At 39.3% G+C, this 14320-nt stretch overlaps 1 protein-coding gene across 2 annotated transcripts in view; it reads right to left on the bottom strand.

The window, feature by feature from the left end:
• Mypn (myopalladin) overlaps positions 1-14320 on the bottom strand; it is a 121840-nt gene continuing 107520 nt past the window's right edge. For both annotated transcript variants that reach the window (XM_058577974.1, XM_046419722.2), the window contains 2 exons: positions 12541-12674; positions 1-9398 (listed from right to left, as the gene is read on the bottom strand). In XM_058577974.1, the coding sequence (XP_058433957.1) occupies positions 9229-9398; positions 12541-12674 (304 nt within the window). In that variant the 3' untranslated portion in view covers positions 1-9228. The remainder of the gene's footprint in view (positions 9399-12540; positions 12675-14320) is intronic.

Genomic DNA, 14320 nt, shown 5'->3' on the forward strand with positions numbered 1-14320 from the left:
TTGATAATAAATAAAATTTTATTTAATGAATAAAGAAACAGTCCATCACATCCTCTAAATTGCCTTTAAAACATCAAGATTAAATTAAATATGATTTTTTATTTTTCTTCTAATTGCAACATTTCCTAAGACGACACAACCCCAGCAAATCTTCAAGAAAGCATGGTGAGGGGAAGCAACAGGTGTCACAGAAATGACGTGGTCTACCAGAATACAGTACCATATACCTTCTGAGGAAGGTCACGACTTGTGCTCACAAACATGTTGGCTTAAACGATCGCTGATTTTTCAGTTCCACAGAATGTCATAACATGCGTGATGCAGAGGAATAAGAATAAAAGCCTAGGTTGATTCATTACTAGTAATAGTGGCGAAATATACAGCTTATACAATCCACACCTTTCAAAATTGCTACCAGAGTTGCTTTTCCATTAAGAATTCAATAACCAAAAAAGTACTTTAGAAAATAAGTTGACTCAAGCTTCCTGGGAAGGAAGCATACCATATTTCTGAGCCTTGGAGGGCCTGGTGTGTCTTCAAGTGGAAAGAACTTAGGCAAGGAGAGAAAGCAAAAGTGGTAAGAGGTGTCACTGATTCTGATTGAATTAAGTCGGCTGTGGGTGCTACAAGGCTCCTCACTTGAAATGTGTATTTGTGTGTGGGTGTGCATGTACACATATGCCATTTGTCAGTTTTTATGGGTTTGTATTAATATAGCTGAGAATGCAAAAGCAGAGACCAAAAGGTATGCTCATTTTGGAGGGTTCAAATCGACCTGTTTTTCTAAAGTCAGTTCATTTCAGAATTAAGTCACTGACAGGCTGGCATGGAACGTTAGCATGAAGGTTAGGATTTGGAACAGTATTATGGAGTAGTCCTGTGCTGCTTAAACCAGAAGGGACTGTGGTATCTCCTTCACTATAGCTCTGCCTGTGGAATCACCATTTCTACTTGTTTCAATCACAGAAGCAGGAGTGGGCATTCTTCTAGGCCATTCTGCCTAGCTCAAATAAATTCTCCTGGAAGTCAGGCACGGTAGCACATGGTGTAATCCCAATGTAATCTCTGGAGGCTGAGGCAGGAAGATCACAAGTTCAAAGCCAGCCTCAGCAACTTAGTGAGGCCTTGAGCAACTTAATGAGACCCTGTCTCAAAATAAAAAATAAAAAGGGCTGGGGAGGAGGCTCAGAGGTTAAGTACCCCTGGGTTCAATCCCTGGTGTACACACACACACACACACACACAAAATCTCCTAGAATCTGTTTGCAAAAAGCAGATAGGATATTTCTTAAATTCATTGGATCTGCCTCCAGATTTATTTCTTTATTTTGTTGCTGGAGATTGAACCCAGGGCCTTGAGCATGCGAAGCACAGGCTCTATCACTGAGCCACTACCTCAGCACCTATTTTTAAAATTTATTATTATTATTTTAATTTTTATACTACATACCACCTTGGAAGAAGAAAGTCCACAATTTTGTGTTACTCTTCTAAGGAAAAGCAAAGTTGTTGAGGGGCAGGCAGGAAAGAAATGTGAATTTTAAAAACAGATCAACTATTTACTTTGGATTTTTTTTTTTTTGACAGGATCTCACTAAATTGCCCAGCCTGGCCTCAAACTTGAGATCCTCCTCCCTCAGCCTGGGATTACAGGTGTACTCTAATTAGCCTGGCTGAGAAAAATATTTTTAACATTTTCCTTGGAATAAAAAAACCTGCTACCACAAGGTGGGGTGGCACACACCTGTAATCCCAGTGGTTTGGGAGGCTGAGGCAGGAGGATTTAGAGTTCAAAGCCAGCCTCTGCAAAATCGAGGCACTAAGCAACTCAGTGAGACCCTGTCTCTAAATAAAATACAAAATAGGGCTGGGGTTGTGGCTCAGTGGTAGAGTGCTTGCCTAGCACACATGAGGCATTAGGTTCTAAACCTCAGCACGACATAAAGATAAAATAAAGATATTATGTCCACCTACAACTAAAAAATGAATGTTTAAAAAAATAGGATTGGGGATGAGGTTCAGTGAAGGGGCACCCCACCAAACAAACAAAAACAAAACACTGGTACCCCTTTTTATTGGAGGGTCTCTAAAGTAAACCCTTCATAAGTATTTACTTATCCTACCTGCCATCCTGGGAAAGGCTCAAGTGTTTGGCTTACCTTACAGTTAAAGAAACAGAGACCCAAAGTTATAGTAAAATTAGGGAATGGATCTGAAATTCATTCGAATTATGAAAGTTCCCCTTAAAATTCACCTAAGAATTCTTAGAAATAAGGAGCTCCTATTATGCAAATTTTTATCTCTACAGGGAAGAAATGAAGGGAGAATCTTTGATCAAAGAAGCAAGGCCAAAGTTTGTAAAAAAAAATAAATAAGTGAAAATTAAGCAGAAAGAAGGATAAAGGATAAGGTATTTCTGAAGCCAAAATGCTGAAAGGATCAAACTTAATTTACCAATGTGTTAAAAAATACCATTGCACTAGAAGTTTTTTCATTTGAATACGTTCAGGATTTTTACTCTCCTTAAAATATACAGCAAAACCTCCCATACCGTGTACACATACACATTCAGTGATCTTTTGTAGTGACTACTTAGCCAATGTGAATACTTAGTTCACCAGATTCTTCCACCCGAATTGTGGCAAAATTACCAGAATCTGTCTTTTGTTTCCAGATAACTCATTGAATCTCTGTAGAAACATCAAGTTCTTTGAAATTTTCTGAATATTGAGAAATTGGCTTTTATCATTCTAATCATCATAACATTATCTTCAAATATGAAGACAATGTATGTTTCTTGTAGTTATCAAACACTTTTTATTGTAATACAACTATACACATGTCTCCATTTCCAGTCTAAACTGGTCAAACTATCCCCATCTTTAAATCCCATTTTTTTTTTGTGTTTCTGTTTCAATTAGAAAGCATTTAAGAATGAATGTTTATCTTAGAGAATTGAGTAACATTCTATGAGATGTCTTCTTCATGTGCTTAATATTTTAGGAAGACCAAAACAACATTATCTTTCTTTTACTGTAGAGTTGTTAGAGGTTATAACTCATGTAGTAATTTATATATTTTGATAGGGATAATTAAGAGAAAAAATCGCTTTCCTGCCAAATAAATCTGTACACTCAAAAATTGGTTTAGTTATTGTTGAAAAGTAATCTGTAAACTAGAACTATTTCCTACATTTTAAAGAAAAATGTCCATTCATTTCAGCCTTAATATATTTATCATTCAATAATATTGAGGTATTTTAATTTTTCTTATTAGGGAAACATTTTCTATGTTAAAATCTTCTAGCAAATTAGTGTTTATATGCCTCTTACACAGGAGGCTTTTTTTTTTTTTTTTTGCTTACTCTCGGTAGTTATGGCACAATTCTCAGAGGATTGGAAAGTGTGGTCTTTCTCTATTTCTTGCAATTTCAAGGCTATTGCTCTTCGGAGTTTGAAGTGGTTATTATTTACACATTAAAAAAAGCAGCTTGTTCATGGTTCTGTAATACTAAGTGTGCTAACTAATATAATTAGACAGAAATAAGAGGTGCACATATTTTTAACCAATATGCAATTTTTTTTGCACTACACAGATTTTTTAAAAACACGATATTAGCAACTTTTAAAGTATACTGATGACTATTGCATCATCAAAGTTTAAAAAATGCTTGGCATTCTTCAAACAGTGCCTTAGTAATTAACTCTTTAAATATTAATCCACTTAAAACAAGAAAAGGCCATTAGTGGTGGGAATTACTTCAACAAGCTCTATCAAAATCTAGGTAACGGTTCATCTTACTGGTAAGGCACATTGATTTTCAGCTCAATCATTCTTGGAAATACTTTTAAGTTCCGGTTACCCAAGTACCCTGCAAGGGACCTTAAAAAAAGGCCATTAGGACTATATTTACTTATGCTATTTCTCCTGGCAGCTTTGTTTGCCACCAACTTATAAAAAGCCCATATGTAAACAGACTGAAGATCCCAGCTTGGGAGATACTTTGGGAGGATGTGTGGGAAAAGGGAGATGGGAAGAGACTGTCATTAGCAAGAACAATTTAGGATCTGACTTCGTTTCCTATCTCTCCCCTTACAGCCTGATTCTTTAAAAGCTCTGCCAGCAATTCTATTAATTTCTATTAAAAGTTCATGGGAGTGAGAAAATAACTTCTTCAAAAAATGCAGCACCTCTGTCAAGTAAAAGACTCTCAAGCATTCCAGAACCTATTTAGTTGGATGACTTTTTTTTTCCAAACACCAGACCTAGCTAGATACATGGAGCTGGACTTAGGTCATTGTGGAGCAGCAAATACGCTGGCAGACTTTGGCAAGGAGTGAGGGGATGGTTATAGCAGCAGGGATCATAGAATGAGAGGTACAAGGGCCCTGGGGAGGAAAACACAGAATGAGGGCTAGATGCAGAAAGGACCATGAACACTCTTTAGTTTTGACACATCACAGACACTAAAAAGAAGGAAAAAGTCTTTTTTCTCTTACTGGCTGCTTTGCCTGGATCTCAGTGCTTGGGTGCATAAACCAAATCTATTATTATAGATTCAGTCATGTTATTATAATTCAGTCATGAATGGACTTTTCTGGATTCACTTGGAAATCTAGCACTGGGTGATATGTATGTAGGGAAATATGAGTTTTGAACAACCAAAATTCAAGTAAATATTTGGAGGGCAACCTACTAATTGTTTGAGGATTATCTAAATGGAACTGTCCCTACAAAAGTTGTCTTTTTTTTTTTTTTTTTTGGTACTGAGGACTGAACTCAGGGGCGCTCAGCCACTGAGCCACATCCCCAGACCTATTTTGTATTTTACTTAGAGACAGGATCTCACTTAGTTTAAGCTAGCTCTTTGAACTTGCAATTTTCTTGTCTCAGCCTCGAGAGCCACAGAGATTACAGGAGTGCACCACCACACCTGGCCAAGAGTTGACTTTTGACTTCTCTGGGAATGGTATGTGTCATCCAGAGCCCTAGGTTTACCCACTACTTGTCTCTTGACTATTTCATTTCTCCCTGGATGCCTACAAAAGTTAAGTGAAGGATAAAAAGAGAAGGATGCATTTAAACCAATTTCACTATTTGGAATTCTGATTCTTTTTCTATTTCCCTTTGATTCCCATTTCCATGACTAACCAAGGAATAAAGAGCTCTTCAGTTGCTTGCAGAGAAAGGTGCATATGGAATTGTGTGGCATTTTGAAACAAATGGCTAGGTGAAATTGCCCCAACTTTCCCTTTTTCCCTGGCCTAATTTTGAACTTCCTCTGAGGGCTTCATGAGTGCTGCATGTCTAATGAGGGAAGCACAAAATATTAGGGTCTAATATGATGAACTTTTTTGGAGGGGAGGTACCAGGGATTAAATCCAGGGGGCCTTAACCACTGAGCCATTTCCCCAGCCCTTTTTATATTTCATTTAGAGTCAGGGTCTTGCTGAGTTGCTAAGTTGCTGAGGCTGGCTTCGAACTTGAGATCCTCCTGCCTCAGCCTCCCAAGCTGTTAGGATTCCAGCCATGCAGCTCCACACCCAACATATGTACTTATTTCTATGTTCCAGGCACACACTGCATGTGCAACCAGGGCACAGTATATTCTGCACGAATATCAATCCTATAACTTTATGCTATCTATATTTCTTTGGGTGTTTCTGAGACTAAATCATGGGAATAAGATGATGCTCCTCAACCTTGACTGCTCATTGGAATCAACTGGGATTGATTAGCTTTATAAACTGAGATTGTGTCACAATCCCAGAGCTTATGACTTAATAAATTGGAGTGTGGGGATTTTTTAAAAGCACAACAGGAGATTCTAATTGTGCAGCCATGGTTAAAATCACTGCGTAAATCACTATATGTAGAAACATACTGACTTTCATTGAATTTTAAATTTGATTTAGGTCAGTCAACATTTATCGAGTGCCTACTCCATATAAGGCACAAAGGCAAACTTCTGACACAGTCCATATCAATGAGTAACTACAATCTAGCACAAGCAAACAAGAGTGGGCTAGGGTCAGGGGAGAGAGCAGCAGGTGTCTAGAGTCTATGCTCTGTAGAAAACACTGTAAAAAGTAATCTCTTCCTCCGGACCCATGAAATTTTCAAAGAAATTATTCTGTTTGATTGGGGCATGGGGAATCAGAAAATATTTCACAGAGGAAGTGGCATTTCGGATGAACTTTATAGGATCAGGTAGGATTTCCAGAGGTGGAGACAGCCTCCAGGTAAAGGTCGGAGAGAGGCATGTGGATGGAAGGCAAGGGCTTTTGTGGTGTTGCCACAGTGCTGTGTGTTTTTTCTGAGTGGTGATGGGGTAAGCTTGAATACCCCGAAACAGAACAGCTGGTACCTACCTGAGTTGGCTCCAGGTAGCCACTGGGGATTTGAAAATTAGGGAATAATGTCAGTAGAGCAGGACTTTGGGGAGAATGAGGTGATGTTGGGGTCTGGGTTGGATTTGAGTAGGAAGAAGTCACAGTATTAGAGCCAAGAAATATTGAGGGAAATTAAGATAGTAATGAAAGTTGGAACTGGGTGACTGTAGGGGAATGGAAAGGAAAGCCTGAAAATAAGAGGAATAATAAATTAGGATGAATAGAATTTCTTGCTTGATTGGAAAAAGTAAGAAAAAAACTTGAATGTTTCTTATTCTGATTGTGAGGAACGTGATGGTGCCATTAGGACTAGAAATCATTAAGTTTGGTTGAGGAATGGTTTATGAAAGGGAAGATAATGAATCTGATTTTGGTTATGTTGTGAAAGCAAACACTTGCATTGTCATTGAATTCTGATAGAATTATGAAAGCAGGGCACTGATGTGTTCAGCACACTGGTTCTCAACAAAAACAGAGCCGGTTGGGGTTGCTAAGGCACCTAGGATAGAAGTTAGGGATGCTACTAAGTATCCTCCAATCCACACTCAGTCCCCCTCCACAACGAATTATCAGGCCCCCAAGGTCAATACTACCCAGGTTGAGAAAGCCTAATTTAATATAATTCAATAGTTCAAATTTCAGGAATTTTTAGGTTCGTTATATTTTGAGTGAGGCAGCGCCACCTAGTGGCCAATTACGAGACTTATCCTAGTTCTCTTGAACACAATCAAAGGAGACGGGTTAATAAATAATTCAGAAAGCTAAGACATATAGAGATGAATATCTGCCCCCCATGGGAGAATGTCTAGGGCTTACAAAGGTGTATGCAATAAGGATATCAGGTGTACAATCTAGAAGCAATCTCTGAATCAGAAAGTACTTCTTGGTTATGGTATTTCATAATAGAAGCCAATACAGAAACATTTTATAGGATATACAAGATGCATTCTATTCCATTAAAGTTGCCTATATTTTACTACTATTACTGCATAAATAAAAAAGGAAACAAAAACCTAATAGTTCTGCTGAACATAGTTGACTGAAATCTTCATTTCTTACAGATGCAGCTTATGGCATTTTTAAAATTAAGAAATCGAGACTGAAAAATAAGAGATTTTAAAAGTTGTGAAAAAATAGGATGAAGAGAACTAGAAACTTTTGTTTGCTAAAGAATAGATCTTTGCCTCAGGAAACATCCATTGCACATGCCTTAAACATTGCCCCTCCTACTAGATCACAGGGTCTCTGAGGGCAGGACTGTCTTATTCATTTGTTTGCATCTCCCACAGTATCTACCATGGTATCTTATATAGAGTAGACACACAAAGGATTTTTTTGAGTGAATGAATTTATTTTTATTCTGGAAATTTCTTGCCTTGGAGCAAAGAAAGTTTCAAGCCTTTCTAAGCAATTACTATCTCTAACTCACTTAAATAAGATGCCCGCAGAGGGGGCCTGACATAGAGAACACCAGAGATTTGAGCAAAGGGAATCAGTGGAAAATGTGCTGTGATGACCATTCCTTGGGCAGTTTTTGGACTGCTGTAGATTGTAGACTCCTGTGTCTAACAGATTTACTCATCCAGCAAGTATTTGTTGCATGTCTACTTTGGGCTAGGTACTTTTCTAGGCACTAGGGATATCACTGGGATCTTAAGTCTAAAAATTCCTTAAATTGAGAGGCAAATTTTGAATAGGTGGATTAGAATAAAGATGCAAATTCCCCTTTCCCTCCACTTTCCTGGTTAGTGTAATATTTTCTATGTAGAAAATGCCATTTGATCAACGATCTCAAAGCAGCTCACAGCTATTAAAGATCTCTCTTTCCACAACCACGTCTCGGCTACTGTAAATGGAAAGCCAGCACTCTCCCAACACTTCTTTTCTTGTCTGCATCTCTTTCTTCCTTATTGCCTTCGACACTTCCAGACTTTTGGGAGGGAGTAGGAACATACTGTGTGCTATTTTACAAGCAAATGATGAAGATGACTCTTGCACATTTTGCAAGTGGTAACTAAAGCTTGTAGTTTTTAAAGTGACCCTGCAGAAGACTTTTTTTCCCCCTTGATTGGTTTATTAACAACCTTTTAGTTTCAGAGTCTAGAGATGCAAAGTCAGAAAGAAGAAAAATCAATCACCATTTCAAACCAAATGGTGCAGGCAGGCTTGTGGGTTCCTGTTTTGGCCACAGAATAAATGCACAGTGCAACACTGAGTGTTCAGGTGAATTTTTTTTTCATGTCTCAAGCACCTTTTGGCACCTTATTATATGGCTCATGTACACCCAGGATATGCAAATCAAAAGTGTTTCACCACATGTGAGATTTGTATGATATGATCTCCTAATGCTAAGTGATTTAATGAGTTCATCAAAACGACTGCTATGAATGTAACTAATGAAAGGTGACAGCAACTTCCCCACTTTTTTGATTGCTGGATGAATTAGTTATATTCTAAGGTCACTACTGTGTAACTCCTCTCAGCCCAGGCATATGGCCCCTAATTTCTCCTAGTAGGACTTAAACATTCCTAACATAATGGGGACAGGGAGCATGCTAGCCTTTCCCCAAAGTAGTAGATGGCTGCAGTATGACATCTTTGGTTCATCTCTATTGCTCACTTTTTTGCTGGAATCTTTAAAAGGCATAGCCCCACAGCTCCCCCGACCCCCTCATCTGAGACTGCAAGAGTCCCCAGCCAACTTATTCAAAGCACTTCTTACCAGGTCCAACAGCATGGGTACTCACTCAAATCCTGATGCTTAGAAACTGCTGTGACTGGCCCTTACTTCCCCCTCCACAGTCTGCCCCCTTACACAGCAGGCACCCAGACATCCTTAAAGTTCATCACTTTCCACTACACTCCGAGAAGAGCATGAATACACCATTGTGCTTTCCATGGAGGAAAAGGCAGAAAAAATGTCAAGTCCTTTACTGGTGAGAGATCCGTAGCGACTGCCACTGGGCCGGATAGACATGGGTGCTGGGATCTGCTGGTGCCACTGAGCTGGAAAATTGAGCAAATAATGTGTTATGATCAAGGGCATACAGTCTGGCAGGTACCCCACAGAGGTGCGTTCTGTCCTCACTCCAATGCTCCCTTTGAATTCTTGGTAAAGCATTTAAGGATATCTAGATCTGAATGATCTTATTTGTAAAAGAGAGCAATAAAACATTCCCTGCCATGAACAGGGAAATTGATCTGGTGATCTCTTAAGGCTCTAATTCTACAGCCTGTGATTCTCACTCAGTAAGAGGTTAGAATTCCTGTAAGAAGGAAGAGTGGATGACTATGGTGATTTCTCAAAATTATCCCCTCTCACTGACAAGGCGTGGGGTCTGCTGGCGACTGTGTACAGGGGATTGTAGGCTCACAGAGGAGGGCACCTCATGAGGTAGAGGCAAGAAACTGTGGCCATAGAAGCCAAAAGATGGGTTCAACCCCTGTGGGAAGTACCCATCCTACACCCTAACCACCCTAAACAGCCATTACCTATCTACCTACCCAGAACCCTAATCAGGTTCAATGAGTTAAAGCAAGAAGACTAAAAAGTAGTTTATATGCAATCAAGCATAGTTCATGGACAAAAGAGAATTGATTTGAGTTTCCATATTCACCAGGTGCTATTCAAAGGAGACCTTGTTTTTAGCAGACTCCATCCTTAGGCTTGAACATGGCCTGAATAAAATACCTATCCCCACTGTGCAGTCTCTGTTATCATCTCTGATTCAGAAATTACCAAGTGCTGGGCACAGTGATACATGCCTGTATTCTCAGCAGCTCAGGAGGCTGAGGCAGGAGGATTGCAAGTTCAAGACCAGCCTCAGCAATTTAGTGAGACCCTGTCTTAAAATAAAAAAGGGCTGGGGATGGGCTGGGGTTGTAGCTCAGTGGTAGAGTACTTGCCTAGCATATGTGAGGCACTGGGTTCAATCCTCAGCATCACATAAAAATAAATAAATAAAAATAAAGGTATTGTGTCCATCTTCAACTAAAAAAAATTTTTTTTAAAAAGAAAAAAGCTAGGGATGAGGCTCAGTGGTCAAGTGGCCTTGAGTTTAATCCCTAGTATCAAAAAGAAAAAAAATTACCAAGCAATCTCCTGATAAGTTTCTGGGTACCTTGATATGGAGAAGGGGGTATACTAGGTGGGGAACACTGGGGCTCTAGGTCTTAGGAAGCTGTGCTCCTGTTTAGCATTCTGATTTATAAATTGGTCCTTTGTTGATTTCATTATCTGTAATCAGTTTTTCAGTTTTAAATTCCTCTGAGTGAGTGGAGAGAATCAAATTTGTGAAGCCATAACACTGAAGGCAAAATTTACAGCAATTCCACTTTAAGACCATCTCTTATCCTTACCCTGATAACTCTGGCATATTAACTGGACAGTAATTCCTAATTTTAGGAATTATTTCTGGTGCTGGGGATTGAACTCAGGGCCTTAGACATACTAGGCGTGTACTCTACCACTGAGCTATACCCCAGCGGCACTTGAGAGTGGAGCCTTACTATTCCATTTCTTAGAAGTGTGGTGGTGGTGGTGGTAGAGGAGGTGGTGACAGTGAACTTATTCTAGGCTAAGGCCTCCATCATCTTCCCCACCCCAGATCCCAACAGACCCAACAGCACCTCCTATTGTTAGTGCCGTGAAGGACAGGAAAGAGGCTAGCTGGGAACTCAGCCACTGGAGGGCAGTGTTGATTTAAGTCATCCATTTCAGGGTTTACCAGTTGGAGACCTATTGCCTTCAGACCTGGAGGAGACGCCTAGACCAAGAAACCTATCATTGGCATCTTTCTCCTTGGACGTTTTTAGCTTCCTTCACAATTGATTTTCTTTCCCCTTTCCTTTTTTTTTTTTGATGAGATGAGGGGCAAGTACCGCGTATTGAACTCAGGGGCACTCGACCACTGAGCCACATCCCCAGCCCTATTTTGTATTTTATTTAGAGACAGGGTCTCATTGAGTTGCTCAGTGTCTTGCTTTTGCTGAGACTGGCTTTGAACTCATGATCCTCTTGCCTCAGCGTCCCAAACCGCTGGGATTTCAGGTATGTGCCACTGAGCCTGGCCACAATTGATTTTCTTTTCAAGTCAGGAAAAATAATACAGATCTATATCTTTCCTCTAAAAATGAGACCTAGGGAAAATGGCAGGCCAAACCCCTTTCTGCATGGTACTAAATAAACGGGATACCTGTTGTTCACCTGTAAACAGCAGGGCTCTTGGGTTCTAAATAGAATTGCTGTTGTTATTCTGATTAATCATGTTAAACAAGTTATGAATGTGAAATTTATTGGTTTAACCAATTATTTAAACAAAAAAAAAAGGAAAAAGAAAAAAGAAGCACTCTTTTCGATTAAAGACCATGACTCTAAAACATACCAGTTAATGTCAAAGAGTTTACGGAAGAGGAATAGAGCACACAAAAACGTTAATAAAGATTAATTTCTTAGATCCTTTGAAAATGAGAAACATGGGTCAAAGGAATGATAACAAAGACTTGGGTTTGTTTCTTAGCTGTAGTCGTTAAACTCTCTTGAGTCTCCATTTTCTCAGCATTTAAATGAGGATAACAACAATTATAATAATTTCATGGGCCTGGGAGGACCAACGATACCACTTTCATTAATTATGTTACTATTCAAATGTCACTTAAGTTTAATATTATTAATTTACTTCCACTTAATAGGGAACTCTGATTGGGGGATTGGAATAATACACATTAGTTGAATGCATAAATAAATGAATGATGGCATCTAGAAAATTCTTCTGGGTGATCACGGTAGTAGGGAGTTCCTGTGGGTGACCCACTGCAGAGGGAGACAGCATGAAGACACTGGATGGCTAAGAATGCTTGGCTGAACATTAGAATCTCAGGTCACACCTCAGGTAGGTGCACATTGTGGGCTAGCTGAAGACTTCCTAGGATCAGAATTCCTCTTTTGGAAGAAGGTTAAGCTCAAGGCAAAACACAGAAGTGTACAAAAGCCCTGAGGTACCTAGGACCAGATGACTTTAAAAATCCATCTCGTAAGCACTAAAATCTACCTAATTCTTTTATGGACACTTACTAATCCTAAAAAAAAATGATCTTAAAGCTGCCTGAAATGCACAGATGTTCAACCGATGGATGACATTATACTTACCGTATATATCCAACCTAGCAGTGCACGACACTATGCCAGCTTCATTTTTGGCTGACAGTGTGTACCATCCAGCATCTGATTTCTTGGCTGGCTGAATGAGGAGGCAGACATATCCTGTTGTGTCCTGGTGCATGCTGGAGAAGAGAAAGAACATACCCATATTTTAAGTAGGAGCAGAAGCATCTCTGTCAAATTTAGGAAAACTCACTCTCTAAAGGGAAAAAAAAAAGGAAATTCTGTTGAAGACAAGCACAAAGCAAATCTGAAGGTTAAAAGAAGCTACAAAAGATCAGCAATGAACCTTATAATGCTAAGAAGAAGGTGATAGCCATCCAAGATGCTGTGACCAGTGTCTGTATATTCCATTGCTCCAACTCCACCAAAGTTTTACTCCTTATCAGGGGGAACCCTGCTTTTCACAACCAAAGTACAGAATGATCTCTTTTCTAAATAAGATTGGAAATTTCAGTGACAACTTTGTTAAGAAGCTGTGGGAAAGCAAATCAAAATAAGATCCCAGGGGCAAATGTATCTACAGCCTGGAGATGGCATTTCCTAATGTGACCAGCTGGATGCATGCAGAATTTAGCTTAATGTGATTGAGGAAATCAGCCTGCTTTTTCCTTCTGTTTTCTGTACATCAGTGGTTTTCAACCTTGGCTGCACATTAGAATCTCAGGCCACACCTCAGAGAATTACATCAGAACCTCAGGCTGGGACCCAAGCATTAGGATTTTTAGGAAATTCCCCAGGTGATTTTGATCTGCGGCCAAGGATGGAGAACCAACCATGTGGCTACATGGCCCTTTTACCCCTTGTTGTTCTGGCCTCTTTCATACCCTGTTCCAAGATCCCTTCGGAGACTGCCACAGCTCATTTACCGGGCAGAGATAATACCAATAACTTCTTGAGTTCAAAGAATAAACAAGTGTGTCCCTTTGGTTGAAAGCTATTTATTATTTGTAAAACAATAAGACTAAATAAAGTCATAACAAGTATAACAAAAGTAAAAAAATACCCATCACAATTTCACCACCTTATTATGTTGGCTACTTTCACTTTCTGATTAATGAATTCATTCTTTGAAATATTTCTTTACTAAACTCTTGTTGAATACTCTGTTGGGCAGGGCCAGGTGGCTCATGCCTGTAATCCCAGTGGCTCAGGAGCTTGAGGTAGGAGGATCACAAGTTCAAAGCCAGCCTGAGCAATTTTAGTGATCTCTAAGCAACTTAGAGAGACCCTGTCTCTAAATAAAATACTAAAAGGTCTGGGATGTGGCTCAGTGGTTGAGTGCCCCTGGGTTCAATACCCAGTACCAAAAAAAAAAAAAAAAAAAAAAAAGAATATTCTGTTGGGCACAATCCTGGATGGGCTGCCTTGGTGCTGAGGGTGTAAAGATGAAAATGACAAAAATTCTTTCTCTAAAAGAGTCCCTAAGCTTAGTAGGAAAGAAAAAATAGGAATTAAATAAGTAAAAGTAGCAATAAATAGAATGCAACACACTATAGAGAAATGACGCAGGAAAGGTGCTTTGGGAACGTAGAGGGAAGGTTATTTGGGGAAGTCCCTGGCACTAAGGAGAAGGTGTGAAGATGTTTAGAAGCACAAGCATATGTAAGATTAAGTTACAGAAAAATGAACACTGCACAAAGACCAATGATGAATAAAAAGAAATTACTTTAAAAATTTACTTTGTAAGTACTATAATATAACATACTCGATTAATTTGTGAGAAAGCTTCCCAAAAGATGTGCTAGAGCCTTTCTAAAAGGTTGAG

Source organism: Marmota monax, unplaced genomic scaffold (genome assembly GCF_021218885.2).
Source record: "Marmota monax isolate L192 unplaced genomic scaffold, Marmota_monax_Labrador192_F-V1.1 WCK01_AAM20220418_F8-fsc00019, whole genome shotgun sequence".
Taxonomy (NCBI): Eukaryota; Metazoa; Chordata; class Mammalia; order Rodentia; family Sciuridae; genus Marmota; species Marmota monax.